This window comes from Cucumis sativus, chromosome 1, assembly GCF_000004075.3.
Source record: "Cucumis sativus cultivar 9930 chromosome 1, Cucumber_9930_V3, whole genome shotgun sequence".
Classification (NCBI taxonomy): domain Eukaryota; kingdom Viridiplantae; phylum Streptophyta; class Magnoliopsida; order Cucurbitales; family Cucurbitaceae; genus Cucumis; species Cucumis sativus.
In genome coordinates this window covers 24816033-24841979 of record NC_026655.2, presented here as the reverse complement: position 1 = coordinate 24841979, position 25947 = coordinate 24816033, and the positions used below count along the sequence as shown (strand labels likewise).

General features: G+C 33.2%; 5 protein-coding genes across 10 annotated transcripts; 3 read left to right on the top strand and 2 right to left on the bottom strand.

The window, feature by feature from the left end:
* Nucleotides 1-1198: 1198 nt before the first annotated feature.
* Nucleotides 1199-7103, top strand: LOC101213491. 4 transcript variants are annotated; one of them, XM_011661622.2, is made up of 3 exons: nt 1199-1467; nt 3482-3624; nt 3749-7103. In XM_011661622.2, exon 3 carries the CDS (start codon nt 3867-3869, stop codon nt 6408-6410), a length of 2544 nt encoding a protein of 847 aa, XP_011659924.1. In that variant the 5' UTR covers nt 1199-1467; nt 3482-3624; nt 3749-3866; the 3' UTR covers nt 6411-7103. The 4 variants fall into 4 exon arrangements, with proteins under 4 accessions (XP_011659924.1, XP_011659923.1, XP_031735969.1 ...); XM_011661621.2 differs by having other exon boundaries at nt 3744-7103; XM_031880109.1 differs by having other exon boundaries at nt 1199-1532.
* A 1685-nt stretch (nt 7104-8788) lies between these two features.
* Nucleotides 8789-11481, bottom strand: LOC101213973 (hypothetical protein). The gene is made up of 7 exons (XM_004135595.3): nt 11197-11481; nt 10768-10986; nt 10033-10119; nt 9793-9939; nt 9678-9704; nt 9345-9440; nt 8789-9063 (listed from the first exon to the last, which is right to left on the bottom strand). The coding sequence occupies exons 1-7, from the start codon at nt 11401-11403 to the stop codon at nt 8863-8865; spliced, it is 984 nt and encodes a 327-aa protein (XP_004135643.1). The 5' UTR covers nt 11404-11481; the 3' UTR covers nt 8789-8862.
* A 115-nt stretch (nt 11482-11596) lies between these two features.
* LOC101213254 lies at nt 11597-15167 on the top strand. Of its 3 annotated transcripts, none has more exons than XM_031880111.1 (9): nt 11597-11849; nt 11960-12088; nt 12180-12269; nt 12382-12522; nt 13439-13495; nt 13584-13610; nt 13846-13906; nt 14387-14451; nt 14643-15167. In XM_031880111.1, exons 1-9 carry the CDS (start codon nt 11631-11633, stop codon nt 14841-14843), a joined length of 990 nt encoding a protein of 329 aa, XP_031735971.1. In that variant the 5' UTR covers nt 11597-11630; the 3' UTR covers nt 14844-15167. The 3 variants fall into 3 exon arrangements, with proteins under 3 accessions (XP_031735971.1, XP_011659921.1, XP_004135797.2); XM_011661619.2 differs by having other exon boundaries at nt 14356-14451; nt 14643-14757; XM_004135749.3 differs by lacking the exon at nt 13846-13906 and having other exon boundaries at nt 14356-14451.
* An 892-nt stretch (nt 15168-16059) lies between these two features.
* On the bottom strand, nt 16060-17211 carry LOC101213012 (putative F-box protein At1g46984). The gene has a single exon (XM_004135748.1). The coding sequence runs from the start codon at nt 17209-17211 to the stop codon at nt 16060-16062; it is 1152 nt and encodes a 383-aa protein (XP_004135796.1).
* A 1820-nt stretch (nt 17212-19031) lies between these two features.
* On the top strand, nt 19032-19953 carry LOC101214454 (histone H2AX). Its single transcript, XM_004135597.3, has 2 exons — nt 19032-19353; nt 19452-19953. The coding sequence occupies exons 1-2, from the start codon at nt 19153-19155 to the stop codon at nt 19671-19673; spliced, it is 423 nt and encodes a 140-aa protein (XP_004135645.1). The 5' UTR covers nt 19032-19152; the 3' UTR covers nt 19674-19953.
* The last annotated feature ends 5994 nt before the right edge of the window (nt 19954-25947 follow it).

Below are 25947 nucleotides of genomic sequence, written 5' to 3'. Positions count from 1 at the left end.
ACTCTAATGAAAATAAATGTGAATATTAACGTTACAATTGACACATTAGAATCAAAAGAGTAATAAAAATCAACAAAAATAAGTGGATAATATTAATTAGCACTATTTTTGGAGATGATAAAAATTATAAATTCAAATTATTATTAAAAGAATATAGTATTTATTATTTAATCAATTTTTTTATAAATATTTTGAAATATAAATAATTTAAAATGTTGAATTTATCTACCATTATTTTAGGAATATGGTGTAAGTTTTGAATTTAATTTGACCATTTAATAGGATGATATAAAATCTAAATTCAAATTGTTATTAAAAATGTGAATTAGGTATTATTTAATAATTTTTTTTTATAAGTAATATGAAATATAAATAATTGAAAACAGTTCAATTTATCTTTATCATTATTGTACAGGATCTAAAATTTGAATTCAAATGGTTATTAAACGTATACACTATCAATTATAGAAATAAATGGTTAATTAATTAATTTAAATCATAAGAAGTAGAGAATATTAAAATATTAATTGAAAAATCTAATTAGCACCATTTTAGAAAATAATAAAATTCAAAATTAAAATTGTTATAACAATACAAGTTTGGAGGCGTTTAAATTCAAAATTTTAAAAATATTTTAAAATATAAATAATCTTGAATTTATTTTTATATATGGCCGTTTAAAATAATTGAAACAGACGATTTTAGTGAAAATCTAACTTCAAATTGTTATTAGAAATAGAAAAAACATGTATTATGTATTATATAATAAATTATGCCAGTCATTAGCGATATGAAAAATGTTTTGAATTCAAAGAGTTATTAACAAATATATATTTATAGAAATAAATTGTTAATTAATTGATTTAAATACTGACAGTTCAAAAATTTGACATAAATTACGGTCATATATCTTGGAATGTTGGTCCAATCTTATACGACCCAAAAGTATAACAATTAGTTGAAATTTTCCAAAACAAAAGGTTGCATGCAAATACTCTGTATCGGCCAACATGTGATATTGTAGCTCATCCTTTCATAACTATGTGTAAGAATCAAATTGTGTGCAAGAGACGTTTGTATGTTAATAGTTTGAGGATTTGTTATTTTTGAGTTTGTACACATAGAATGTGAAAAAGATATAGAAATTGGGCTTGGGCCTAAAGAATGAGAGTATAAAAGGAAGGAAAGAAGAAAACTCTTTTTGAGGTTGAAGAGACAAGAAGAGGAAGAGACACACAAACACACAGAGGGAAGAGGCCGAATTTCATAGAGAAAAACTGGAAGAAGAGTAGTGGGGGAGAGACCGATTATTTAAGTTCCCTCTAAATTTTTTGCACTTTTTCCCGCCGCACTTTCCCTCTCTCTCTTTCTCTCTCTCTCTTTCTCTCTCTTTCTCTCTCTCTCTCTCTCTCTCTCTCTCTCTCTCTCTTCATGCCCTTTCACTCCCCTTTCCATTTCATACACCCGGTATGTTCTTACATTCTTCTCTTTCCTCTTCGTTTCAATTCTAGGGTTTTCCCTCTCATTTCCATGTAAACCCCTTTTCATTCTTCTTTCTTTCATTTGCTTCTCTTATCTATCTCCAGTTGCAGTTTCCGTTTCTGGGTCTGTTTTATTTTTGTTCAATATCTTTGTTATTTATTGCTTTTATCACTTGGGGTTTTGTTTACTGCTTAATTTTGTAGTTGTTGCATGTTTTGCTTGTTCTCAGATCGTGTATTGGTTTAATTGCTTTGATTTTGGATGATCATCATATGACTGCCACACACATAGGCAGATCAGTTGGGGATTGATGTTTAAGAATTTTACGATGTTGGGGCTGTGTAATTCTGCTTTTTTCTTTTTTCTTTTTTTGAATTCTGAGTAGAAAGCTAGCAAGTACGTTAATAGTCTGATGGTTATTATTTTACAAAATTGATCTGCTGGATAGAAAGTTTCTTCATCGCAAAGGAAGTTGTTATTTTCTAAGCTGGGAAATGGTGTGTCTACTAAAAGGGGAAAATAGTTAGTTTATACCTTCTAAACTTTGTGGGTTGAATCAATTCAAACCCTAAAGTTTTGAAAGCGAATCAATCGGTTTGGATTCATTAATAGGATTTCATTTTAAAATCTTCAATGCATATTTTGTATATAAGAGTTTTTTTAACGTAGGGATTTTGTTGTAATCAAATTGACGGTAGTTTTTTTCATTAATATGAGTTGGTTTCACGTCTTCTCTCCTTCCTCTGTTTTTATCATACTTATTTAGAAAGAATGACACGAAATTGTTTTTTAGGCATTTTGGTACAATTTTCGGAATTTTTTTTTCTCTATTGTATTCACTATTTTCAGAATGTAAAATGTATTGTTGAAACAACTTCTATGTGCAACTTGCTTTAGAGGAAACTAGGGGTTTGGATTTAAATTAAATAGAGGAAAAAGGACATCTTAAACAAATAATAGTTGGCTTGGTTTGTTTCTTTCACACCATTCTATTTGGTGTGTGTATTTGAGCATTAAAATAAGGCTAATGGGGAGAAAAGTAAGAGTGAAGTGCCATTTAATGATGGTAGTTTCAAACTTTGAGTCCCTACTGTAGAATTTGATTACTTTTGTTGAGTTAAATATTTGCGAGTGTGTACGACATGTACATTCTTTTCATTTTTCTCAATCAGAACTCGGGTACTTATCTTACAGTAAGGTATATAAAATAATTTAGTGCACTTGTTGAAAGTGGTATTTTCAAAACACAGGACACGCTGAAGTACAATAGCCCTCTCCATCTGAGGCTTAAGTATGAAGGTCCAAAAACTGCAAGGGCTTCATCTTGTTTGAATGTAGAATGGAAGAATGTAAATAATTCTTTTTAATGTGAAAGAAATATAGTATTATCAACTGAAATGTTATATGTATAAGAGTTTCCTTGAAGACAAGTGAGGTTTTTTTAAAAAGAAATTTGTTGTTTTCTTAGAGAAGAAACATGCAGGCCTTGAATTTATCCTTTATTTTCTCTTGCATACTTTCCCTCACTCACTTAAGTACTCACTTCTTTTTTCTTTGTATAGTTGTTCTTAGGGGGCTATTATTCCTTCTTTAAAAATTTTGATATTTTTTTACGGAATCACTATTTTCTTATTCTTAGTTATAGCTTGAACGTCCTCACTTCAGTCTCTTTAATTCTTAATCTGTTAACGTTTTGTGTACTAGTTATTTTTTACTTATTTATCTTTATGAATAGCCAAACTTCCATTGGGAAATAAAAGAATTAATACAAGGGCATACAAAAGAGAGCCTACAAAAGAAAAGAGTCCCACAAAATGAGACAAATTAATAGCCTCCAATTCAGATGGAAAGGATAATGCTTATGATTGTTTAGGAGTTCAAATTTCATTATTTGCTTGTATTTCTATTTTCTCCTTCTTGCTCTTTCATTTTCCATTCACCTGCCTGTTCTGATTTTTCTCTTTTTTTCTTGATATTGATATTTGAATTGTACTTGCAGACATTAATTTCAAGGATTAAGATTCTTTGCACTCCTGGATGTTGTAGCTTCAATCCCTTTGTTTAAGTTGCGATGTTCATGCTCCATTTACTTATTTAACTGACTTGCTTCAAGTTGGTTCAGCCTGTTCGATTGTTATGTTGGTAAGATTCTCCCTGTTCAAAGCTTGATTTTTTGTCTGCATTTCAAATCATGAAGTAGAGTATACCTTATTCTTAGAACGTCCAAAGAATTTTAGTATAAGTGTACTTGCTTACATTAGTGCAGATTGAGGCTATGGACTTTTGGTGCTGATGGACAGTCAGCAGCATGAGTAGAAGAACTCATTCATCCTGTGTCTTCTGTGTTTGACATTTTAAGTGGTTAATGCTTGAACGTGGTAGTAATGGAGTGCAACAAGGAGGAGGCCATCAAGGCTATGAAAATTGCTGAAACAAAGCTGGAAATCAGCGATTTTATTGGGGCAAGGAAGATGGCTCAGACAGCACAACGACTCTTTCCTACGCTTGACAATATTACTCAATTGCTAACAGTATGTGAGATTCACTGTTCAGCACAGAATAGAATGTATGGAGCCGAAAATGATTGGTATGGGATTCTTCAAATTGAACAATCAGCGGACGAAGCAATTATTAAAAAGCAATACAGGAAGCTTGCACTGTTACTCCACCCTGATAAGAACAAGTTTGCTGGTGCGGAAGCTGCTTTCAAACTTGTTGGTGAAGCCAACAGACTCCTTTCTGATCAGTCGAAACGAAAGTTATACGACTTGAAGTACGGAGCTGCAAGAAGAAATATTGCACCTGCGAAGTCATCTCATGATCAGCAGAATGGATACACGGCTGTAAACAAGCAAGAGAGAGGAACTGCAAATGGTTACTCAAGTGGTCCTTTCTCACATTACCCTGGAGGGAATTCTTTTAAGCCACCACAACCACCGGCACAGCAGGCTTTTTGGACTTGCTGCCCATTTTGTAATGTGAGGTATCAGTACCTCAAATGTTATCTTAGTAAAATGTTGCGCTGCCAAAATTGTGGTAGAGGATTTATCTCTCATGATTTGAATAACCAAACTATTCCTCCAACATTTCACCAAATGAACGTTCCTCAGAAAAAAGTAGCTCCTGAGTCAGGACCCTCGAAACCTGCTGCAGAAAATAAGCAAGGTTCTGTTAAGAAATCCCAGGATAGATCTGGTGGAGTTGATTTGAATGCTAAAGCAGGAAAAAAACAGAAGGGACAGGGAAGTAATGCTAAGCCCAAAGCAGATGCAGAGAAGACTGGAAAAGAAAAGGCCAAATCTGATGCAACTAGCACGGAAAAAGTTGCTACCAAGAGTCAAAATAGGAAGAGACAACGGAAATCTGCTACTGCACATGGTAACAATTCGGAACATGGCGATGATGAAGTTGAAGTTGACAATGTATCTGAGAAGGATCCTGGTCTGAGTAGAGACAATTGTCAAAGGAGATCTACAAGGAACAAAAGACAGGTTTCATACAGGAAATACTTAAATGAAGATGATGACAGTTTACAGAGTCCAAATAAGTCAAGTGGCACTGCATCTACAGACTTGAAAGAGGAGATGAAAGATGCAACTTCAAATGTTGAAGCATCTGCCAAGGGCATGAAACAGGAAGTACTGCCTCCCCATCCAGAAGACTCGCCCAACAGAAAACCCAAATGTGAGGAAGTATTGAGAGAAGGGAAAAACGGGTCAGATAAAAATGATAACAAATCCAAAACTGAGATTGTTGATACAGAGGAAAATGGTTTGCAAGGAGGAGTACATGTTTTGGTGTGTGCTGATCCTGAGTTTAGCGATTTTGATACGGATAAAGGAAAAGATTGTTTTGCAGTCAATCAGGTATGGGCTATTTATGATACTGTTGATGGCATGCCAAGATTTTATGCCCGCATTAGAAAGGTGTTCTCTCCTGAATTCAAGCTCCAGATTAGCTGGTTTGAACCACATCCTGATGACAAAGGTGAAATTGAATGGTGTGATGCAGAATTGCCAATAGCTTGTGGCAAGTATACACTAGGAGGATCTGAGCTAACTGCTGAGCTTCCCATGTTCTCTCATATGGTACATTGCCCCAAGCAGGGGGCATCAAAGAGTTCTTACTTTATGTATCCCAGAAAAGGAGAAACTTGGGCTCTTTTCAAGGACTGGGATATTAGATGGAGCTCTGAACCTGAAAAACATGTAGCTTTTGAATTTGAGTTTGTTGAGATCTTGTCAGATTATGTTGAAGGTGTCGGTATATCGGTTGCTTTCATGGACAAGGTCAAAGATTTTGTCTGCTTGTTTCATACTACCGAGAAGCATAGACAAAACTCCTTTAAGATTCCACCTAATGAGTTGTACAGATTTTCTCATCAAATTCCTTCGGTTAGAATGACAGGAAAGGAAAGAAAAGGTGTTCCAAAAGGATCATTTGAATTAGATCCTGCTGCTCTTCCCCCTAATATTAATGATGAACATGTTGATCTTAATAATGTCAAGGAGGAGACTAATGATGCTCCTGCTTCTTCTGGAAAAACTGATTCATCTCATGGTTTTAAATCCCCTAAAGAGAAAGTGGAAGTGATTGTTCTTGATAATAACGAGGCTGCAAAAATTCAGAAGAGTAACCTAAAGAAGAGTCATCCAAATAGTGAGGTCCCAACGACTGTGCGAAAATCTCCAAGAAAGTTAAACCTGACAGAAAGCGATGCACAGGTAGATAAGTTTGTGCCAGAAGATAATAGAAGTAGAGATGGAAGTCGAAATGGCCTATCAACACACAAGGAAAGTAGTGCAATTCATCAAAATGGAGGAACGAGCACTCCAAAGAAACATGGTGAAAGTAGTGGTTTGAGAGGAACAACATGCCTTAGAATTAGAAAATCACCTAGAGATTTGAGCAAGAAAAATGCAGGTTAACGTATGGAAGATGTGGAGAGCAGGAAATCTGAATCTCGGAAGTTGAAATCAAATTTTGGTTTACAGAATGGGAAGTATTCATCTCAGTGTAAAAATGAGAACAGCCCCAGTTGATTTCTTATCTTTCTCTTTTTACTTTGTTCTAGAAAACTCTGGAGCGCTGTTCCATGCTCTTTTTCAGGAAGCCATCTATCTACAAATTCCATCGAAGTTGCTAGCTGAAGAACTTTTTGCTCAAACCTCTAATATTGGGAGGTAGATGAAAGAGGTCGGTAGGCATCTCCTATTAGATTAATGCTATGATCAAAGGGAAGCAAGAAGATGAATGAGGGTGTTTGGGAGCTTAATATCTTGGTTCTAATTTGAAGATTGATCTGCAAAAGCAGAAATTGTAAATTTGATTTTCCAACATTTTAGTGTAGGAGTAGAGTCATAGAGAGAATTTCATCTGCCCTGTTGGCATTTGGAAAAAGGGTTTTTACTATGCTGCTGATAAAATGTTCATGTATGGAGAGGAGGGGAGAAGATGGAGTGCCTTTTTACATGTAACCACTAAATTCACCTGAGTTCTGATCTTCCCATGTTTACCCACGTCTGTTTTACTATTCTTTTTGTTTTTGTTTTTTGGGTAATGATGTTTTTGAAGTTGCTTTCAGTTTGGACTTTCTTCAGAGTAAATCATAACTTTGAAAAGATCAGCTAGAGTTTACAAATTGAACAAATTTAGACCGTGCTATCGTAGTTTGGGCATTCCCTAAAGTCTTTGACCTTGTTCATGTCATTATAGTTTTGGCATCTTATTAGGGTTCTTTGATGTCATTTGATTTGAAAAAATGACTTTTAGATAGTATTTTCCCCCAGCTTCACGCTTCGAGTGCATTTGGAGGAGGAAAAGAGTTATGAAGTAAAATATTATGAAACTTAGAGGTAGAACGACGACCAATAGCCTTAATTTTAAAAAATTAAAAACCAAATGATCATCAAATAAGACACACTACAAGAAATAGGATCTTTCACGACGCTGTCCCACTTCGGGGAAGGTTACTCCAACGTCGGAAGGTACGTCGGGATACTTCCCAACGTAGATCACGTCGACGACGGGAAAACGTTCATCGATACATGTTGTCAGCACTCAGCACGTCGAGGAAATTGTAATGACTATTTTCCACTTTCCTCGACATGTGGTAGAGGGACGTCGAAGAAAGTTTAAATGTTTAATTATTATTTAACCTTTTCTCGACGTCCCTCTGCCACATGTCGGGAAAAGTGTACATATTAAATTAATCTTTATACGTTCGTCGATGCAAGGTCAGCTTCGACGCATGGTTCCTTGACGTCTTTTGTGGTGTTAAAGTTCTTTGATTTCTTGTAGTGACACTTGCTCTCCTAGCATTGTTCAGTAAAAGAGTGGTGAGGCTTGACGTAGGACGAGCAAAAAGATCATAGTGGCATATGATTATTGGAGCAAGTTGCAAATATTTGGAGTTCTATGCTCATCCTTTAGCTCATGAATGTTGGAGATGATGCATTGAAGGCATGCTTGTCAATTACCCCTATCTCCATTTTAGTTGACTTAGATTGTTAGCCGATCAAATTACGAGGATGAGAATCTTCTAGCGTTGAACCATTTGAACAAGTTTAGAGTGGAATATTTTACTATTTCAAACCCAATAATAACAATAATGATAGTGAGAGGAAACTTTTTCTGGAATTCTTCCAAAGATCGAAATGGTACATTCGGAGAACCAAACTTGAGACCTCTTGCACCCAAAGCGAGAATCATACCACCATACCTAATGCCTTTGCTATCTTCAATGATTAATTTTATATATTTGATATTAAATCATTTGATTAATTGGGTTGAAGAAAAACATTTTACAAATTTAAAAGTCCAAGTTTGGAGCTAGGTTAGAAAAGGGGTTAAGAATTAAGAATCCCTTTTGGTTGCTAAACTTTTACGGATGCTTTCAACTTTGTAACGATTTAGTTTAGCCTGAGATGATAAAGAGTGAGCTTTGTCTTTCCTCCAAATTTTTTAATCTCATTATGGTTCCTTCCATTCAATTTTAGCGGTATCAATATATTCAATCTCCATAAACTTATTCTTTGTACGTGTACATTCATAATTCTTAACTTTAGTTTATGTACTTTTGATTTCTTTTTATTCATTTTGCAAGAAAAGAAAATACATTATGTGAATATTTTCAAATGAAAAAAATCAAACACTATTTTTAAGATTTATTGAAAGTAAAACGATACTAAAATGAAATAGATTAAATCACAACGACCAAAATGACATTTTAACTCACCCTTGAGTCGAAACATTCAATTTTTTCTTTCAAAAAAACACATCTAACCATTCAAAATAAAAATTGAAATTATGAAAGAAGAAAAAAGTGATTTTAATTGACTTTTTCAAAATCACTCCAAAACATGCAAGTGCTTAATTACGTTAAAGGTCAGGAAGATGAATACTGTTCTCTACAACGTCAATACAATTTCCTACCGATTTTCCGGAAGACATAGCATCAGCAAGCTTAGCTCTTGCACTTTCATGGCGTCGCAGTATCAAAATAGTGTTTAAAACTGCCCATCTTACTTGAGAATCTGCCTTCTTTTGTGTAAACCCTAACCCTTTCAACAACACATCCAACTGCATCCAATAAATCAATGGCAAACCAAAACGTTCGGTTTAGTTTGGTTCGGTTCAGTTTTTCGAGCGATCATTTTGTTGACCGAGACTAAGTATGAAAGGTTTTTTTTCTAATAAAAAAGAAATCATGAAATAAGAAACAATAACGTTATCGAACGTTTCTTTCTAAATCTACCTTTTTGTGTTATATGACATCAATATGGTTCAATTTCGAGTCCAAGGGAAACCTATCGACTAATAAAAGCCATTAAAATCCAACCAATAAATGATAGAAAACAAACCTTGTTGATATCAGCAAGACCTCCCTCAGCACATCCATATAGAAGATACTCAGTAGCCACACCAGCAAGTGCTATGCATGAAAATCTGTTCAACATCTGATAAACAAACAAACAATACCAAAGATAATCTCCATAAGGAAAACAAATCTCATTTTGGTACTTAACTATCAAAACATTGTAATTTAGTTCTTGCAGTTGAGGGGTTTTCAGTATCTAATCAACTAATGGTTGGTAGGGGTCGTGGATTTCTATCTTTCAATATAAATTCAAGTGTTCCATAAAATTTAAAAACACAAAAGAGAAAAGCAGGAAGGTTTTAAGTAGAAAACGAACTGTTGCCGAGACTTTTCCTGCATTAACCTGTGGGAACAGGGAAGGTAAATTATTAACCAAAAGACAACGATCTCAAACTTCAACTACGATTCGTTAACTATCAAATTAAACTTACTTCTTCAAGAAATTCAAAATCAACAAAAGCAGTGCCAGCCTGAAGATTGAGAGACCCTTCCTTTTGAAACGCTTCAAAACTTGACGTAGTGTAGCCTTTTGGAAGAACTCCGAGCAAGTAGGCAATCAAGAAATGCCCAGCTTCATGCTATTAATTTTCATTGACTAGTAGATCATGTTATCTTCAAATATATGAAGAAGTGGTCATAAAATGCAGCAATAGGTTGAGAGAGAATTTTACTTGAATAACTCTGTTGTGGTACTTCTTACTAAAAGTATGACCAATTGTATCAAGAACCAAACTTCCAACTCCCCCATTCAAAGCCACCTTAAGGCATAAAAGAAAAAGATCAAAACTTTGTAACTTATTAGAGCATCATACTCAATAACTAAGGTATCAAAGAGACGGCCTAAAGTCTCATTAGTTAGATAAAAAGAATGACACTCAAGTGCAACTCCATTGGCTAGGCCTTCAAATTTAAGCCTTCTAGTGAGTATACCAAAACTCATGATGCCTCTTGAGTTCGAGCCTTAAGCTAGTGCAGATGCCCTAGTTATACACTGCAAGAACTTTAGGCTGTGTCAACGCAACAAAAAAGAAGATCTCATTTCTCTCCCAATGCACTCACTATGTGTGGACATATCTGCCTTTATGACATGAACGTTTAGAGTTTCTTATGATGCACGTTTCAGTATCTCCCAACGTTTTTTTGCAACGACAGAGAGTAAAAACCTTGGAGTGATGATAAGGGAGCAAAGGTTTGACTCACAGTTGTAAGAGAAAAAAGGAAAAATCATTGATACACAAGTGAGTGATGATATCTCAAATGAGGCATTCAGATGATCACAAAAGCAATGTCACAAAGGCTTATTATGCACATACCATTTGTTGTAGAGATATGTGGAGGTTTACTGTCCCTAATAATTATATAACTAAACTCAAAACATAGTACAGGAACAATCATACAATACTTACCGAATCGAGGGTCCAAAGAAATAGGAATCCAAGAGAAATGTAGAAGATTTGTTGGGGAGTAAATTCAAAGAGATTCCAAGCAGAAACAGCAAGCAAACCAGCAGCAAGTTGAATATATCTTTCAATTGAACCAAGAGTTGAATCCAATGGTGATAAAAGAGATGAAGTTTCAATTCCATTTAGCTTCAGCTCTTCCAATGTATAAAGTCTTTGAGGAATCTGCATAATAACTTCTCTCCTTCAATATCATAATTAATCATGCAAATGAAAGTGTTAACAGCTTAAGGTTCCCTGTAAGATTATGCTTTGTTTCTTCCCATTTTTGAAACTACAACTCGTTGAAGCATTTCAACAAATAGATTGAAAGGAATCAAAACAACAAGAATGAAACTGCTAACAATTCCGATCAAAATCTTTGCAATTACTGACCTGACGAGCTGCGCCGAAGCATCGAACGCCGTCGAGCTTCCCCTGCGATTCCTTGAGGAGGAAGAGAGCCGCTCGATCATCACCTTTGGCTAACTCTTTATCAACTTGCTCTAGCACTTGCCGCCGCCGGAGACCAACCTCCGTTGAACAGTTCCAGATTCCGGCCGCTCGAAAACACGGACGGTAACGTAAAACTGCATACTGCATTGAAAAATTCCGATTCGAAGCAATCTCACGGGAAGTAGAATATATTGTAAGAAATTTTCGACCTCACACTCACAGCTATGGATAATTCATGAATGATTTGGAAATTCCAGTAGCTGAATATGAAAACGACGTCGTAAACTCTCGAAAATCATCTCGTGGTTGTGGATTAACCTTCTTGTTCTTTTCTTTCTCGAGAAACGCCAAATGGGAGAGTTATGTAATATGTGATGTTCCTCACTACTGCTGTTTACGATTTCACTTTCAACCTAGAGTTTCACCTGAGGGTTCCGGTGACCGGAGACGTCGTTTCTTCGGCGAAACGACGTCGTGCATTGAAGCTTGTGGATCGAGCACTCTCAAAGCGGCAATACAAATCAGCTGTTTCGTTGGTTAAGCAATTGCAAGGAAAACCATATGGACTTCGTGGTTTTGGCGCTGCCAAACAGGTCATCTTACTCTCTTTCTCTTTGTGTATTTCGAGTCCGAGAGATTCTTCTGCCAAAACATCCATTGATTAGTAATTCTTTCCTTTGAAATCTTGTTGAAAATGGTGTAGATAATCAAGAAACGTTTAGAACTGGATGAATCTGAGGTCAATAGGATGGACATTTTATCCCTTCAACCATTAGTGGATTCGATTCTGGATTCAGTTCAACAATGTCTTCAGATATCTTTGCTTGAGGAGGTACATTCAGATTTTCTCTGCTTTTGATGTTATTGATGAATATCCATTTGTGTTTCATCAAGAACAACCTTCTCTGTTTGTTCTTGTACAGATTCTCTCTGTTGAAAAGCTAGAGAGTTCAATGGCTGAAGGTAGACATTCTTCAAGATGTGAAGAACAAGAACACTTCATTTGTGCTCAAGTAAAGTGATCTAAATCTCTATGTTGATTCTTCCACGGTTGTTTCCTCCATTGTCACTGAGTTTGTATGTATATAGATCATGATTGGAAGTTGGGATTATGGTTTTTTGTAGCATGAAGCTGGGCATTTTCTTGTTGGATATTTGATGGGTGTTCTTCCAAAAGCATATCAAGTGCCAAGCATTCAAGCTTTGAGGCAAAACAGATTTGCTGAAGGAAAAGTTTCCTTTGTTGGGTTTGAATTTCTTGGGGAAGTAAGATCCTTTTTCACTCTGCTGCTTAGATCAGATGCTTTCTTCAAGATTGAAATTTGGTTTCTTCATGGAGAACTGCTTGCATCTTTCTATCTATATTTGATCTTCTACTTAATACGCTTCTTTGTGTTTTGCATAACTGTTTCAAGTTCCTTTCAAGTAAAGGACTCTAACAATGCATAACACCATTTGTCTAACGAGTAGTTACAAAAGATCTTCGAAATCGAAACTCATAAAAGATACATGAAAATGGACAATAGACCAATCTCCAAAAGGTCCCTTTCCGAACCTCTGAATATCCTTCTATTTCACTCCCTCACAAGACCCAGAAAACCGTGCACACCTCTCAAGCCATAACAACGTTAAGATAGATTACTAGGAGTGATCATCGGTCGGTCAATTGAACAAAGCTACTATTGAACCGACTAGAGTCGATTTAGTAAATTTTCAAACAACCTCGAAATCAATGAGTTAGGGTCGGTCAATTTTTGTCGGGTTGGCCGGTTTAACACTTAGAAAGACTTATTTAACCGACCCTTTTTGTCGTCTGACCGACCAACTTCGGTTTGGTTGGTCGGCTAAGTTTTTTGGCCTATATCATGCTCACCCCTGTAAATTGTCAATGTTTGTTTAGAGCTGAATCTTGCAATTTCTTCTACTCCTTCTGCGTAGTTGTTTTAGTAGGTGAGATTATAATACGAAATGTTCTAAATATAGCATTCGGGCCTAAAACATTAACAAATATACCACAATGCAAAATACTCTACAAATATAACAAAATTTAGACGCAACTCTCATAACTTATTATTGATAAAGTTTATCAACCGTTTAATGTATTGATGAATATAATTATATTCAGCAACAACTATGGAAATTATATGGCTTTTACTTCTTACTTTTTATCCCTTAATGTCAGATTGATTCAGCAAAGATTTTGGGGGAAAATGCTGATATCAGAAGTTTTAATAACAGAGTAAGATCTCTTTCTATTATATGGTTTAATGTTATTTCTTGCTATTGTACAAACAATACCAAAATTTAACCTATTCTGTATCATTCAGGCAAATAAAGGCACCATTTCCTCAAAGGTAATGTCTTCAAAGGCTTTCTCAATGCAACTTCGACTAAAAGGATTAAGACTTTGTTGGGTAGAAAATTTAGATCACTCACTTCAGCGATCCAAATCTGTTTCTCAAAATCTTTAACTAAATTTTAGTCAATGATTAAGGCTATAGCTAGTTTTATACTTTATAAACATTTCTAAACACATATCTCTAAAAATATAAAATATAACCATGTTTTCATTTAGTCTTTTGTTTTCAGATTTTCTATCGAAAGCACGAATTAAAATATCGATGTCGATATCGAGATTTCAATTTTACAGGTATATCAATTATCAATAAATATAGTTATTAATACTTTTATTCATATTAGACTAAGTAGATACATATTTTTCTTTTACGAGCATTTATGAAAGACATATCCATGATGTTTTAATAGTTGATTGAAAGTTCATGAGTTTTTTTAATAATCTTGAAGCTTAGGCATTCCTGACAAAAACAAGTTACAACCCAACTCAAAAGATTAAGTTCATTCGAATGTCAAATTAAACTCAAACTTTCTCTAAATCATAGGAACATAAGTATCACAACAACTTTTATTTAATCAAATTGAAGAAAAATTAAGTTTACGATATTAAATTTAAAGATTTATTAAAAGTTACGAAGACTAGAATTGAATGAACTTTCAAAGTAACTAATGTAGAGTTTGAGTTTATCAATGATAATGAAAAAGAATTATTGTGAAGATTTTGTTTTTTCTCTTTTGTTCCAGACTTTGAACCAGTTTTCATGTGTAACATTAGGAGGTTTAGTGGCCGAGCTTTTAGTTGCTGGGAATTCCGATGGACATCTAGCGGATATTCTCAAGGTAAAAGCAACAGTGTGTTTAGTTTAACTTTTCATGTGTTTAATTATGAAAATTAGTCATTTTGAAACAAATTGAAGTGTTTGACAACTACTGATTAATAGCTGTTGAAACACGGACATCGATTCAAATGGATAGTTCAGTTTCTTCTTTTCCACGTCTTGGTACCTATTTCATGGTGTTATTTGCAACAGCTATGGAGTGTTCTTACATGGCTTGGCCTTCCAAAGTCTGAAGCTGATCTTCATTTAAGATGGGCTGCAACAAACACAGCATTCATAATGTCACGGCATTGTGAAACAAGATCGAGACTCGCAGAGGCCATGGCACTTGCGAAACCGATTGGACTCTGTATTGACGCAATCGAAAACTGTTTGGAGGGAGCAATGATATGATGATATGAAGTGCATGTAGATCATCAAGGCCACCAGTTTTCTAGAATCAAATGTAGTTGAGTGAAGCGAACATCTCGAACTATGGTTGCATACAAAGTGGTTTAGACCATTAAGAAAAAATGCAGCATGGTTGATAAGTGATGAAAAGTAGTTTAGGGTTCAATCTTATGCTAAGTGATGATAAGCATAGTACTTTAAAGTTTAAGATTCAACCCTAAACTAAGATGATTGTATTTGTAATTATCAAGTGATAAATGTGTCACACACTCTGTCACTTACCATCGAACATACAAAATGAAGATATGAATTTTATTTGAATGGTAACTGCTCATATCTATATTTCTATCCTAATAACAATCCGATCATAATGTTATATTGATAAATGATAACAATCAAGACTGACTAAATGATAATCAGATAGCAAAAAAGACACCACCAACCATTTCTAGAGAGTAGGGAAACCCTCTACCCAAAATTCTTTGCCAAACTTTTCACAAAAACCTACCCTCTTTCTCTTGTTACCCTTCCTACTATAAATTTGTGTAATTTGGGACCTTACATCATTATGATTCTGAAATTCTAAAGGAAGCAAGGAACAAAACTAGAAATCCCTCCATGCTTACCAGTGATAGAAGATGGAACTTCATCAAAATCATGGCAGAGAAAAGAGTTTCTAGTTTTTATGACTAGCAATGATATAATTATTTGCATCTAAAAGAATGACATACTGATTTCAAGCAAGCTAAACTACTGAGCTTTCTCCCATTTTCAGCAGAACAGGTGTGTGTGTGTGTGTGTGTGTGTGCTGGGAGGGGGGACAAGTCAACAGCAATGAACTATGAAACCTGTGACCAAAATTTATTGAATTCGTGTTCGGACAGAGAAGCTACCTTCTCCTCTCCTCAGTTCCCAAAAGGAAAACCACTATTTCTCCTTTAAGATGAGTTAATGCATAGATGGTAGAGCTAGAGGAAAGTTGAAATAAGCTTAGCATGGTTTCAACCTTGCTAGATTATAAAGTAGTAGAAGTATCTATTATAAAGAATACTGCTAGCTAAGAACAATTACTTTCATCTTTTTAGAAGGGAAAAAAAAACTAACGTTTCAAGTGTTTGGTTTTGCTAAAATAAGACCTGGAGAGAAGACGATCAAACTCATAGGATCAAAACTACAAAGGACAAGTCCCATATAGAAATAAACGTTACAACAAAATCATTCAACACTTTCCTGCCAAAATGTTATGGAGAGAATTGAAACTGAAGGACTCAATTTGATGAACCCACATGGCTTCCTTTATTTCAAAATCTTGATTCGTCAATATCTCCACCGTCTGAGTGCTGGGGTCATACAGTATTAACAGGATTCCAGCATAAAGACACAAGATGTTTCCATCTTCACAAAACTTAATGAGTTGGAGATAATATCCTATAGGGTGATGACGGAGAGAATGATGAACATTTTCTGGCAAAGCAAGAACAAACTCCTTACTCCACGAAAAATCTTCTTCCATCTTCCACGCATGGTAATCGAAATCCTCACAACAAAAAGTTAGATACAGGGTTCCATTGTAGACTGCAATGTAAGGATCATCACCCCCATCTAAGGGAAAAGAAATTTTTTCAAATTTCTCATCTTTTAAATCCAAACGGTAAATAACTTCAGTATAATCACTTATTCCGCCGTTAGGTAGCTTCTGACTTCCAACCCAATAGAGGCCTCCATTTAAGTAAACACCATGATATTCATTGAGAAAATTAGGCACTGAGCCAACAGGGGTCCATTCACAACTTGTACCAAATGCAAAAATGTCAACAATAAATTCATCATGTGTGAAGTGGGTTCTTGCTAATTTGTACTGATTTGTTGTAGGACTAAACCCTAGTCCATAACAGTAGTTTGGAACCCTATCTCCTTTCGATCTCGAGGTGGGAAGTTTGAAATACTCGTTAGTAATGGGATTCAATACACAAACAAGGTCAAGTCTATGTCCTCGTCTTCTTCTTTTATTGATAATAAGAGAAATGAGTCCGGAACAAGAGTTAATAATTGTGATTCTACAAGAACCGGAGGAAAGATCAGGGTGAAAAGCGAATGAGGCAACAGTACTCATTCCTTCCGCGTGTTGAGGATCGAACTCAACACAATGAAGATTGGGATGACGAGAGGAATAAAAACGAGCAAAGAAGAGATGGGAAATGGAGATTGAAGGATCGAACTTACAAGATGAAATGAGGTTGTTCCATGTTGTAGAGACGAGCCTGCAAGTGGGTAAATTGAAGAAGGGGAGTTTGGAGAAGATTAACTGAAGAACATCGGGTGGAAGCTCGGATCTTTTGTTGACAATATTGGTTTTTGGCTTCTTCTCCATTCTTCATCAGCGGGAGAAACGTTGCCGATGAATCCAGTTCCTCCAAAACCACACACCACCTCGAGGGCAAGAATGGGCATGGGTTGGTTTTTCACCTATATTGCGGCTAAACTTAGCTCATACTCAGTTTAGTAATTGTTCGAACCAATCTTGAGTGTAATTGATTTGAGTGGTTTCGTTGTTCGATTTGATTGGTTTTATTATTTGATTGTTTTTGTTTAAAATTTGTGAGATTTGAATTTTTTCTTAATCAAGTATGTCCATTGGTTGACTCGTTTTTTTTTTTGTCTATCATACTCCCTTCAAGTTGAATGCAACTTTAACCAACTTCGACAAAACCAGGGTGTGAAAGAACACAAAAGTGAGAATGAACGAGAGTGTAGGTGAGAGCGTGAGAGGTTGTTGAAGTATTGAGAATCTCGTATTAGAAAAATCAAATGAACTCACACTCCTTCATCTTTATAAGATAGAGAAGTCACACATCTCATTGGCAATTGATTTTAAGATGTATGGAACCTCATGTTATTCGATATGACGTCATAACCCGTGCAACTCAAACAAGTATTCAATTTATTAAAAAAGGTTGAGATTCAACCAAGATTGGTGAGCCCAAATAAGCACTATATTGAGAGCGTGCATGTTGAGATGTTGAGAATTTCATGTTGAAACATGGTTACACATTCTTTGAAAATACATTTATAGTTAGTATATGATGAAAATGGTTACATGTTGTTTAAAAATATGGTTGATCTTTTCACTCCTCGACTCATATTATGTGGAAATGTCAAGTTGCAAATGATATTTGACTTCAATTTCTTTATACCCATATTGATTTCTCTTTGTGATAACATATCAAGATGAGATAATTTAGACCGTTGAGGATAATTCTACCAAAAAGCTAGATAAGATTGTAATCACTGTACGTGACAATTTTGGGAGAATAGGAATATATTTTTTACCACAACATTTGTGAAGTTGAGAAATTGAACCTCACACTTATATAATGAAATATTGTGCCAGTTATCATTGAGGTAAATTAACTTTGACAGATGAGAAAATGTTGTTGCTTCAGAGTATTTCGATTGACTTTGATATCACTGGTACCCCAATTGAAAAATACATCTACAACTAAGATTACAGTTTGTTATGACCGGTAAGGAAAAGTGGTAATTGTGAACCACATTGTTCATGTCGTGCCAATCAAAATGAGGATTGGTCCCCTCCTCCCTTAAGTTGGTGGAAATGGAACGTTGTAAACCCATAAAAACCTTATTTGTCACCACTCTAGTAAGGTACGAGTGCTCGTAAATAACTTTAAGTGTGTTCTTTTAGTTGGATCGAGGCTATAACCACATGGAGATGGAGTTGGTTCTTGATTCGCTCATTTGTGTAACTTTCATGTTGAATTTTACAAGAAATTAGTCGTTTAGAACCTACAAACTTCTATCAAGTGCAAAACAAATAATTACTTCTCAACCAAACAATTATAAAAAACCTGGATTGATTTCCATACGAGTCTCTCCAAGTTTTGAATATAACTTTTTTAGTTATCTCAAAGTATTACGATACCATATAGTTATGTCAAGATCCTCTAAACTTGATGCTCGTAGTACATAAAAAACATATTATCAAATAATATTTATTATAACATTCCTCTAATAAATTTCAAATTTAGCTTTTCCGCGTCATTCTCTTTTCCATTAAAATTCCAAAATTCCAAAAAATTTCCCGCGAATGTCAAAATACAAGGCCACGTTGGCGATCCGTGTGATGCAACCCTCAACCAATCACATCTCTCTCTCATCCTATATATACCAAAACCCTCACTCCTCACCTTCCAATCTCATTCTCAAACCTTCATCGCTCTCCAAAAACCCCAACTTAGGGTTCCTGATTTTCATCTTTTTCTCTCAAAGTCCCTCGAATTTTCCCGATTCGACGATGAGTTCCACTGGCGGTTCCACCAAAGGCGGTAGAGGAAAGCCCAAAGCTACCAAATCTGTTTCCCGATCGCACAAAGCCGGACTCCAGTTCCCCGTTGGTAGAATCGCAAGGTTTCTCAAGGCTGGTAAATACGCTGAACGTGTCGGCGCTGGTGCTCCGGTCTACTTATCTGCCGTCCTTGAATATCTCGCTGCTGAGGTAACAATCAATGTCCACACTGGTTTTGATTGAATTCTTTTTTGATCATGTTCGATGGATCTTTATTTTTTGTTTTTGTTGATTTCAATTGGGATTAGGTTTTGGAGCTTGCTGGTAATGCTGCTAGAGACAACAAGAAGAATCGTATTGTGCCGAGACATATTCAGCTTGCTGTGAGAAACGATGAGGAATTGAGTAAGCTTTTGGGATCTGTAACAATTGCTAATGGTGGTGTTTTACCTAATATTCACCAGACTCTTTTGCCTAAAAAGGTTGGTAAAGATAAGGGTGATATTGGTTCTGCATCACAAGAATTCTAGAGGTTTTAGGGTTTTTTTTTGGGTAAGGTTTGTTTCATTACTAGAGATGACAATGTTTTGATATGTGAAAATGGATGTGTGGTTTTGCATCTATGACATTCGCTTCCTCTTTTGTACTTTGTCATCTTGATTTTGTTTAGATGCATATATTTTATATCAATATGGGGTTGTTGGTGGATTTGATTCAAGAATGATGATGACCAACTCCTTTTTACAGTTAGAAGTTCAATGAAATGACTTTCTTGTTGAAAGATTTCAATTTTGATTGAAGTTCCACGAAGTTTGTACTTCGAAAGCTTTGTCTCATCTCTCTGATCTCTGTGTATTGAATTTTGTTTGGCAATTGTTATGATTCTAAATACTGTGAATCATGTCTTAGAATATGAATGGTAAATAATGTGTCAATATTGTTCATTATGAATGATAAGACAAAAGGCAATGAGGAATTTATAAGGAAAATATGTTTAATTTCTTCCTCGAGATTTTCCTATTGCCTAATTTCATGAAGTTAAAGGCTGTGCTTTTGTATGAAAGATCAAAACTAGCTTATATTGTTGCAATAGAGGGAAAAATAATACAAATATAGGTCTACCCTAATCAAAACCCTTTTTTTTTGGGTTTATGTTATATTTGTGTGAAATCAACAAATTGTGTTGATTGGGTTTTTTTCTTTTGCTTTCTTTTGATCTCTACTTTTTTGCTCACTTTTAGTCCTCTCTTCGCCGTCGCATTTTCTCAACCTTGCTCTTACTCTGTCTCCTTGGTTCTCTAGGAAGGAAAATTGAGGCTATAGTGTGTGTGTGTATGATAATAATATTAAATCTCAAAAGAAGCATGTAATAGAGGTAAAAAGGATTCTTCCCAAAAAGAAAAAGAAATGAATGGAAACTTTCAAAATCTATGATTTATTTTGTTAAGCCCAAAGAAGTATTGGGCCACTACCACAAGCATATGAGCCCATGATATAGAATATAAGTCATGTTCAAAGATACCACAAAAATAATGTTGTCAATACATTTATATTATATATATGCAAAGTGTATATATTAAAGTGATTTAGAAGCTGATTCATCGGTTGGGTCTTGACCAAACAAAGCTCTTTGACTGATCCATCGAACAGTTGGCTTGGCTAAATCATACTATCAACATCTTATTAAGAATATAAACGAGGTGAATTTTTAAAATATTTCAACTTATGAGTAAATGACAAAAACCAATAACGATAATTGTAATTGCACCTCAATTTTTAATTTCAAATAAAACTCTTAAACTAATACAATTGTTGCACTTTTTGAAACTATGTAAATCTGAGGTTTCAATTTTAATACTTCATAAGTTGGAGGACTCATTATAATTACTACATTACTTTAAAAGTGATTTTTTCCTTTTGGGTTTAAACTTTACTTTTATTAGATGAGAGGGAGAGAGCCAAAACTTGAGGAGAAAGGAGACAAAGAAGATAGTGAAAGGAGGATGGTGAGGTGTAAACCTTTGGTCCATACATAGCAAAAAAACACAAGGGGTGAGGGGAAAAAAAAGAAAAGAAAAAAGAAGAGTATGATTGATGATATTATTATTAGAATTCAAATTTCTTTTGTTTCTAATTTTATAGAAAAAAATAGAAAATAATATTGATGTAAAGAGAATAAAAGTGATAAAGATCCAAAAACTGTTCCTAGTTGTTGACCTAATTGCCAATGCTGCCAAAGCCATCCCAATGGGAGGGATTCCAATAATTATGGCAGCCCCCCCTCCCTCCCCTCAACACTACCCTTCACCATTCTTCTTATTTTCATCTTTGCCCTTTTGGATTTTTGTTCTAAACATTTCAACTCGAGTTGGGCATCCGAAACTGGATGTCTAGACATAACGCCTAAAACTTGAAATCTTGATATTCTTTGTAATTCAAACGCATCACAGTCTGGTAAAGTGGTGGTGAACTTTACTCAACGCGTAGTGGAAGATGTATTTAAATCTTGTCGCTTGAGTTTGAACACCTAAGATATGCAACCAAAATTCTGCAGAGCAAAAACTTGTCAGGAAAGGTTGAGTTGTGGATCATGCTATGTTTAAGATGTTTAACAGTTATGTTTGGAATGTAAACAGTTCTGATAATCCTACGGTGTCCCATAATAAAACAGAGAATAACTTAATCGGAGCTGCATTGAAACCGATTGGAATTCAAAACACTTTTTGATTTTACTTGGAAACAAACTAGAGAGAAAGAAAATGGAGAGAAGTTTTTGAGAAATGTATTCTTGTGGATGGTGTTTAGTTTTCTACAACTTAAAAGAACAGTGTGGAAGCTCATTGTACAATCTCAAATCAATTGTAAATAAGAAAACTTTTTTAGTATTTTTTTTTTTAAAAATAGAGATTTGTTTTAAAACATAAAAAGTTATACACTCAAACAAAAACAAAAATGTCGTTTTAGAAAATTTTCATCATCAATCCCTTACCTAAAAGGTTTTTGCTTACAATTTTTCACTTAAGAAGCGTTTCGATCATTAAAAATATATAGTTGATTTTTTATTGCATGTATTTGAATTGAGAGTTGAGTTGGATTTAGTTGTAATAATCTTTTTCAAGTGTACTTCAACACTAAATAAGAAAAGAAAACCAAAAGTTCTGTTTTTAAAACGAAAAAAAATTGCAAAATAAGAATAAGTAAGAAATAAAAAAGAAAAACCTTAAAAATTTAGATAGAAAATTTCGAAGAAAAAACACAATTTCATATTTCAGATATCAATTATCTCAAAAATTTTAAACGCTCATACTTAAATTAGAGAACACAAGACAAGAATTTAACCATACGATTTCAAGTTTGAACTAAGACAATTTAAAACAAAAGTTATAAACTACTTTTTAATGCTTAGATTAGTCATCACTTTATATATATAAAAGAAAAATTAATATAGCATTTAGATTTATGTGAAGAAAAAAAAAACTTATAATTTATGTTAAGTAAAAAACTTTAGAAAACCTCCGGACCAGAATTTTAGCCATCAATGTTATAATAAAAAAACTCATTTTTGAAAAATAGCACTTTTATATTTTCTTACCAAGAAAAAGTTGTTCTCCACTTTATTACTAATTTTAAAAATGGACAATTATACCCTCATTTGTATGTATCGAGAGGTTCATGATTCAAATCTTCACTCCATTTGTACTAAAAACAATAACTAAATAAAATTATAAATTATCATCGTTTAATTTCTATATTTTTTATATTTGTAATAGTTAATATTTTAAAAGATAAATAATTAGTAAAAGAGAAGAACCCATCAATGACTTTATTATAAAGTATAAATATTTTGGTAATTCATCAACAGTCAAATAACATTATAAAACGAGTCTTTTAACGTTTATATAGCTTTAAACACATCTCCAACTATAACACATGCAAATTTCTTATTTATTTATTTATTTGTTAATTAAATCTCAATAAGATAAGTAATAAATGAAATGTTTTTATTGTTATTTTGTCCATCCTATTGTATTCATCTCGTTCTATATATGAGCAATCTTTTTCAAAATAAATTGATGGTCCACCAAACAAATGGTTTAAAAGGAAAAATAAAAAAAATGAAGAAGAAGAAGAAATAAAAGAAAAAGTTATATTATTTTGGTTAAAGAAAAGAAAAGAAAAGAAAAGAAAAGAAAAGGTCCCATTGGGAAGTGATTCCAAGTACAGCTAATGTACTTTGGTACATCTTCTGGAAATTTCACAATCCTACATTTTGCTATTTTGTAGGCCACATTTTCCCTCTCTCTCCCTATACCTATTTTTCTTTATTTTTTTTAATATTATTTAAGTTTAACGTTTTTCAAAATTATAAAAATTTGACAAACTATTTACCTTCTATATCCAATAAATTCATTAAATGTTTTATATTTTAAAATAATTTAGTCTATTTGATAAGATTTGATTTGGAATAATTTGAAGAGATTCAACTTCGGATTATAATTAGACTGTGAGCTGAAATTGAATAAACTTCAAACGATTGAGGACGATAATAGTATTTTTTTTAGTTAATGTTATTTGTTTTTAGGTTTTAAATACTATTACTTTGATCTTTGTGTTTTTATTTTTATTTATTAATGTTTGTCTTGGTCGTCGTGCTTTGACTTTGATTCATTTTGGTTCTTTAACTTTTGACAAAATGGTGTTTTTATCCTTTAAAAATAAAAAGAAATAAAAGATTATTTTTTTAAATTATAAGGATTAAAATGAATTACAAGGTCATTAATGCATATCAATATCGACAGTAAAAAAAAGTTTGAAAATTTTGATATATGTTATAAATGTTTTACTCAAAGAAAATATTAATTTAAAAGCTTTGAAATGAAATTTTAAAAAATGAATTAAAATAGAAAAAGTGGGCTCAAAATTATTTAAAGTTATTTATTCCTCAACACAAATTGTCTTTTTCTTTCATTCATTTAAACACGTGTGTAATTGTGGATCGTTCGTACAATTTCTTTTTAAGAAAAGAAAAGTATTTATTTTTTAGCAAAAAAATAATTACTTTACAACTAGAAAAGAAAAAAAAGCCAATGGAATTTTTAGCTAAATTAATATTTCTGTTATTTAGGGTAAACTTTTTAGTTAGCATATTTTCACCATAAATTTTGAAAATATATTCATTATTATTATGTTTTCTTATACATAAACATCATAATTTACTCAATTTCAAATATTACGTAATTTTTTTTAGCAGTTTTACTCTTTACAATAATTTTATCCAGAAAAAATAAATTGTATTAATTTAAATATTCAACTTTTATAAATATATTTATAAAAAAATTTCTTCACTTAAAAATTTAAAAAATTATAAAAAATAACAAAATTGACAAACTATTTATACTTTACCACAAAATAATAATAATAAAGAGTAATGAGATTTTATCATTCATTTGTTTTTACCACAAAGGTAAATAGTTTGTATTTTTTTTATTATTCTTCAAAGAAAAAAAGAACATAAAACTTTTTCATATTTAAAATTTTAAAAAATTCAAAAATAAATATATTACACTAAATAAAAATTAAAAAAACTGTCCACTCATTGCAAGCTCAGCAAGAACAAACCCTTTTCTTTTTGTAATTATCTTTTTTTCTTTTTTCTAAAATTTTATGAATCATAAATATTTAATAAAAAGAAAGTAATGGCAATTGAGATAAATAAAAAAGAAGAGATGGGCAGAAAAGTAATTGAATAGTATCTGTCCTCACGTGCTATCTCGTCAAGCCACAAGGCACGCACGCGCGCACGGGAAAGCTCTATGTCCTCACCGCTAATATTAATAACAACAAATTATCATTTAATAAACAAACTCCTTTTTCTTTTCAAGAAAAATAAAAACAAAAAATTCCAATTTTATTCTTCATTTTATCTTTTTCTTTTCTTTCTAAATAAACTTTCCTTCAATTTTTGTTATTATTATTTATTGATATTCCATACTTAGTTTTAACATCTAATAATCATAGCCATAGCATAGTTAAGAAGTTAAAGGAATTTAATTATTAACTAAAATAAAACTTATAAATTTCTTGGCTTAAAATAATAAAAAATTATCAAAAATCACAAATTTAACAAAATATTTATAAAATATAACAAACGTTATGATAACATTCAAAATTTAATTATATACGGTAAATATTTTAGTATATTTTGATATTTTATTTCTTTGTTATTACTTTTAGAAGTTAATGTTTTTTATTCATTTTTTTAAAATCTTATTTTTAAAGTAGGGATATATATTTAAAATCATAAAAGGAATATATATTTGAAAATGGAAGGAGATCAAATCACTCAATAGAAATTTTAGTCAACAAGTAATTAAAAGGGTAGGCATTAACATAAATGGCATAATATAGTTAAATTTTGAATTTGAAATTTTACAAACCTATTACCACAAAAATAAATTGGTTTTTCTCCTAATGTTTTAGATTTGTTTTTAGTTTACTTTCAATTTAGAAGATTACAAACTTAGATTTGAGATCTAAATTTTGAAATATTACATCGGTAGGGAGGTAGGGATAAAGCCTCATGTCGAAGGTTCAAAATTTGAATTCAACACCTAATTACTCTGGCATTTCTTTGTGACTTGACTATGTCATTCTTACATCACTATCCTCATAAATCAATACTGATTTTTTTAGCATGCTTTGTTCTTACTTACATGGTTCATAAAAAAGTTCTAAGGAGGTTGCCCGAGAGAGAATTGCTTCAACACGCTCAATCATTAAGTTTTTATGATTGAGCTACCAAAA